Here is a 6,000-nt window from a genome sequence, read left to right as displayed (position 1 = left end):
ATTGGAGGTTTAGCTTCCATCCATTACTTGAAAGGACACGAGGAGAGAGGAGTGAAACAGTCCTCGGGGAGGAACCCCCTGATGCTCTGATGACTCTTCATTCACTCAGTTATCTAAAAATATTTTCCATGGCATACTTTGCAGATTCATACAGCCTCCAGAGGGACAACAGCACCACCCAATGGACACAAGAAAATATAACAAGGAAAATATTACATATGATTTGTGTATTTGCTGTAAGTCGTGCTGTTGTGCCGTGCAATAGTAAAACTTTCTAATATTAGTAAGCAAGATACATTTTCACAAATTGTAGACAAAATTTTTGTTGAAGTTTTAGATTTTTTTATTCTCTCATTTAGAAATGATGGTTCTGTTTTCTGTCACTTTGTCAGAAACAACCAAGCACAAATCACCCTGGTCTCAGCTACTCAGCTAGATTTGGAGCCTCTCCACACACAGTCAAGAGCTCACGTCAGAGTCACTCACTCTTTGTCTTTTTTTGTCTCTCTCATACACACATATTTACACACACACACACTCTGATCCCCAGCAAAAAGGCATCCACGCAGGATTACGGTGGCACTGTAGAGATATTATATCATAGCAACACCATAGCAACGCTGCCTACAGCTGAAACAAAGAGAGCCAAGGCGGTGCCATGGCAAAGCGAGCTCGAGTCTGCTATTGCTCTAGTAAAGGATGGTGTTTGGAAAGTTTCACATTTCAGCATATCAATATGATAGGAAGACCCTGAAAAACTATGATGTCTGATCTGCTGGCACAGAAAGCGTTGCAGATATTTACAATACAGGCTGTACATATGTTTAAACTGCAGATACACGGGCACAACCATGCACGCACGCATACACGCAAAATTTCAAACATGCTTCCCAGAAGCAGTGAAATGGTCACATGTCTTAGACATTGTATAAGATGACAGCAGAAAGTAATAAAAGTAACGGTAATACCATATACAGAGATATAATGACAATAATAACTTTAAAATGGTGTTTCACTTAGATAAGATTAACACTGAAAATAGTGACAGAGAACTAAATCAACAGTGAACTCAAACACAATGTATCCAAAGCACATTTATGGACCCGATGAGTGTTTCCCCTTTATGTGATTCAGATCCCTCATGTACTCGGCTTTTCCTGAAACTAGTGCACGTTTCACAACATAGTGCTGACACATATCCATATTGTTCTGGTAGATTTTAGAGCACAGAGGTTTTTGCATCTTTACAGTATCTGTAGAATGCAGTATAATGACTGCATATATAAATGTGAATATGGAAGTCAACAGCTTTGTAGAAGGAGTATAAAGGCTGATGTAGATCAGGGATGTCCAGTTTACGTTAGCTACAATATTACATATGGTCGATATTTACGTGATAAAATCAGATCGGGGCTGGATGTTTCCTGCTTTTTCAAGTATGGTCAATAATCATTTAGAAAAGAACAACCGTTGCAAATAGTTTCAACCATATTTGTCATGTATATTCTGTTGGCAGGCCATGTGACATGTCAAAGACACAAAGTTTAGACAGATTTCTTAGAATAAGGTTAACTTTTGTGCAATTTTTGATTGTACATATTATAAAATCAGCTTTAGTTATGTGTTTCAGGTATTCACCCTATTACAATACCTAATATGTCAGATTAAACATAACCCCAACCAATATAGCAACCATCTTACCTGCTGGTGCTGTTTTATTGAACCTTTCTTTTCTAGATGTTGTATTAGACATTGAGGATTTGAATGAATGAAACAAAGCAATAAATAATGATAATTCTTTCTGTCTACACACCTCAACAAGGTTGCAAGCTAATTTTAGGAAACATCAATGGCTATTCAAAGACACTCGTATTGCTTGTTTCACATTTAGAACCGGAAACCGACGTGGGTTGTGTGGTTTAATAAAAATGGCTTGGAAAATATAATTTATGACATAAATAAGTAATGATGTGTTGTTGAAAGACACCTGATGAAAAAAAATGGCAAAAAAATACTCTTTCTAGTGTGTGTCCTTCCGTGTGTGTGTGTTTGTATTCGATACAGTATTGTACAGTAAAGCTCCCTGTCAATCAGCACCTTGAAAAGACACTAAAGTCCATGATTACCCTCCTGGGTCACTGCTTCTCAGGCCCAGCTGCTCCGGCACTGTGACCCATAATAAAGCACGACTGCTGGGGTTCAGCTTTTGGCCTCGGGGCTCATCTGATCTAAAGGGAGGAAAGAGGAGCGAATCCTTTGGGCTTCACTGACGCACAGGTGACCAAATGCTCTGTTGTACCATTCTGGAGATCTTCCCCTGCAACGAGAACAGCGAATGACACACGTTAAATGCCTGCAAAGCTGATTAAAAAAACCTTTGCTACGGAAGCCGCTTGAAGGCCGCCCACACCTGAGGTCCACTCTGGAGATGTGCGTGAGCCTGGTCCTGCCCGTCCCACAGGGCTCCAGGAGGTATTGCGACTCCAGCACGACCCCCCTCACGGCCCCCATGCGTGGGCTGTCGTCATGCTCGACAGACACGCACACCAGAGCGCAGGAGCCTTTGCACAGGTCTGTACGCCAGGATCTGAGGGGGCAGAGGCACAAATGAAGAGAGGCGGTGAGTTAAGTCAGGCATATCATGTGGGAGTGTGAGATATTGTTTGGCATGTTTTTTATTATTACAATCTATCTCAACTTTCAAAGACAGAGACCAATTTGTACGCTCTCATCTTATCACGCTTGGATTACTGCAATAGCCTTTTTACCTGCCTGAACCGAAACTCTATTTACTCCAGAACTCAGCAGTCAGGGCTTTTGATCGCATTATTACTGCTGCTTTAGGCTCCTTTCACTGGCTCCCACAATGTTTTCAACTAGATTTTATGATTTTACTGATTACTCTTTAAATCTTTTACAGTTTCTCTGCCAGCTGAGATGTTAACCTTCTGAACTCAAAGCAGTTTCTGGGCATTTTTTTTTTTTTCCTGCTGCCATATTTTTCTTCACTGTGAGCTGTTTTTGAAGCGCTGATTTCCGATTTGTATGTGATACATATCTTGAAAAGTGCTCTATGAATAAAGATTATTCTTTTTATTATTATCATTATATTAGCACTTAAACCAACAACTCGCTTCTTTTTCAGTCAATCTGTAGACTATTTACTTGGTTAATCACATCAAAAAAATGTTCATCATGATATCAAGGAACACAAGACGGTGCTAGTAAATGTCTTGTTCTGCCAATAAATGAAAGAAACCAGAAGATTATCACATATGAGGACCTCCAACCATTACATTTGATATTTTTTCCTGCAAAGAATGACAAATGCTTAACCGATTGTCTTTTAATCAACTAATTAAATAATATTTGCAGCTCTACTTCTTACAAAGTATCTTACTTTGGAAATGTTTCCTTATTTTAGGAACTATTGAAGAAAGTGTTTCATAGTGACTGTCTGAAAATACATATTGTGATTATAGCTGTTCATTCAGTTATTAACAATGCAAATTGACTGCATACATTTCCTGACATGCTATGATGTATTCAATTTAATAATCCTCTAGATAACAACTTCTATACTAAGTGAAGCAATCCTGACCTTAGTACCACATAGTCACAGCTGGGTTGAGGTGCCATGTTGCAGCAGGAGTACTGGTACACGTCTGTCTGTTTGTCAAGTGTCTCCAGAATCTTCTCCTGCTGGAGTTCGGTCTGCCACAGCGGACGCTCCCTCAGCAGCCGCTGCAGCACCTCAGTGGGAGTTGCCGACACCTCAATGCAAACTCGCCACCGTCTTAGAGGGTTACCATCTCCCACCTACACACAAACCCAACAGGAACTTAAATATTATGTAAATCTGTGCACAAAAAAGCGTGTCTCTGTGGATTGCCCTTTAGTTTCCATTTATTAAGTTCACACCACTTCTGGAGTTAAACTTCTAGGGTGTGTTTTTACTTAGTGAGATGATAACTCTAGTGTGGTGTGCTATATTTATACAGTTCCTAACATTCAGTGTTTTCTCTACTTCTTTCCTGTCCCCTTTACAATCTAATAACATTCTAGAAATTCAATGACAGCACACCTTCTTAAATGCCAGTTCTGTGTGGTCAATAGTCGAGCGAGACACCCAGCCTTTGCTCTTATCTTTGGCCTCTTTCAGCAGGGTCTGGATCAGCCTTTCTAAGTGCGCGTGATAGGATCCTTCCTCGTCTTCTTCTTCCTCGTCCTCATCCACTTCTTCCTCATGAGCCTTGCAAAGCTCGTCCAGCGGGGGCACCATCAGCTCTGCCTCCATGTAGGAGTTGCGAGACTGGGTCACCATCTCCTCGGGGATCTAGGGAACAGCCAGAGAATGTGCATCGAATCACATCACGGCACGTCAGCTCAGGTCTAAATGCAACCACGTCTAAAGCACAAAATAGACTGTGCAGTGAGTGCAGTTTCACTGGGTTGCCATCAGACTCTGCTGCCATCATGGTTCTGCTAGCACAAGTACTTTAGTAAGTAGGTGAATATGTTTTGGTACAAAAGTGAAGCAATATTTTTGCAACAAATGTCTACTTCTTTTCCTTCTCTATCCATGTCCATGTTTTAGAAGAATTCCTCTATTCTCTGTGGGTTCAGAAGAGTCAGTCATTCTTGCTTGTATGAAAACTCTTTACCACATTAAACTCAAACATGCATAGCAATCAAGTCTGTTTTTCTTAAAACCTGACAGCAGCAGTACATATTGTGAACGCTGACAACCTCAACGTAATGATGATATAGAGTCTCAGAAATGAGCTCATTGAACACAATTATAGCGTGGCTTTGAATAATAACAACTCAGCTGGGGAAACATCAGTCAGCTTCATGTTTGTCTCTTAATGTCATACATAAAGATGAAGCCGTGCATTATTTCTTTGTGGGCAAAAAATGAACACTGGTGCATTTGATCCTGACCTGAAAGAGACGCTGGCACTCAGTGATCATGTGGGCTAGGCCCTGGGTGGCAGCCAGGTTCTCACTTAAGTCCTTCTGATCGGGACGGCCTGTGGTGTACTTCCTCTGGATTGACCTTGAGGAACAGAAATCGTACAGAAAACGCAGAGAATGTAAATATGTGACCATTTACATAGAGAGACAGAAAAATACAACTGTAATCATAGGTAGGTACCACACATAAGACTATTGTGCAAGTCAGATTTTTACAGATTGCTGAGAAAAAATCTATAATTTAATTCACATCTAGCAAACATCAGTGCTATTGGTTCATATGTGCACCTCGGTGACAGCGTCTCGTTCTTTAGTATGCTGAGGTGGAAGAGCGATGGTCCCAGACAAACTGCCAGGTTCATCGGCGTCATCTGGTTCTCCTCCACCAAGGAAGTGACATCACACAGGAAGTAGAGCAACGTCTGCAGGACCTCCCTGTTTTCATCAGGCATCAACAAAATGGCCGCCCTGACGGCCTGCAACCTCTGCTCCTTTGGGACATCTGAAGAAAGAAGAAATGGAGATGAGGAGGAGATGTAGAAACAACGCTTTACACGAAACAAAAATAGAAAAGCAGCGTGCTAAAGGTCTTCTTTTTTGACTTTTAGTTTAAGGTCTCAGTTCTATTGTTATGACTAAAGAAACATTACTTGAACCAATTGTGTGCAAAAGGTTTTTGAGCTATGCAACACATTTTTGACCAATAAGTAAATCTACACAGTAGTCAGGTGTGGCTTAAAGGGACAATGATCAAACAGTGTGACAAGTACACTAAACTTCCTTTGACCAGTCACCACAAAAGACCACCTTAAAATGTGGCTTCTTTCCATAGACAACAAGAGTGAATGTCCACAACTTCAAGCCATCTAAGTAATTGTTTCAGACAGGTTGGTACAATAGACAATCTGCCACATGACCGCAGACTACGTGTCCCACCCCTGTGCAGGATTGTGGCATCTGGCTCGTCCATCTACGGAGTTGGCTGCAGAGACTGCTGAAGAAGTTGCTGGTTTGCGCAACCAG

At 41.1% G+C, this 6,000-nt stretch overlaps 1 protein-coding gene across 4 annotated transcripts in view; it reads right to left on the bottom strand.

Annotated features, from left to right (window-relative positions):
• Window positions 1-325: 325 nt before the first annotated feature.
• LOC103354096 (stAR-related lipid transfer protein 13) overlaps window positions 326-6,000 on the bottom strand; it is a 52,303-nt gene continuing 46,628 nt past the window's right edge. For all 4 annotated transcript variants that reach the window (XM_008277357.1, XM_008277358.1, XM_008277356.1 and 1 more), the window contains 6 exons: window positions 5,266-5,479; window positions 4,945-5,059; window positions 4,085-4,336; window positions 3,602-3,819; window positions 2,411-2,587; window positions 326-2,317 (listed from right to left, as the gene is read on the bottom strand). In XM_008277357.1, coding sequence (XP_008275579.1) covers window positions 2,200-2,317; window positions 2,411-2,587; window positions 3,602-3,819; window positions 4,085-4,336; window positions 4,945-5,059; window positions 5,266-5,479 — 1,094 coding nt within the window. In that variant the 3' untranslated portion in view covers window positions 326-2,199. The remainder of the gene's footprint in view (window positions 2,318-2,410; window positions 2,588-3,601; window positions 3,820-4,084; window positions 4,337-4,944; window positions 5,060-5,265; window positions 5,480-6,000) is intronic.

This window comes from Stegastes partitus, unplaced genomic scaffold, assembly GCF_000690725.1.
Source record: "Stegastes partitus isolate 25-593 unplaced genomic scaffold, Stegastes_partitus-1.0.2 Scaffold96, whole genome shotgun sequence".
Classification (NCBI taxonomy): Eukaryota; Metazoa; Chordata; class Actinopteri; family Pomacentridae; genus Stegastes; species Stegastes partitus.
Note: the sequence above shows the minus strand (reverse complement) of the source record. Positions and strands in the feature narration are given on the sequence as shown.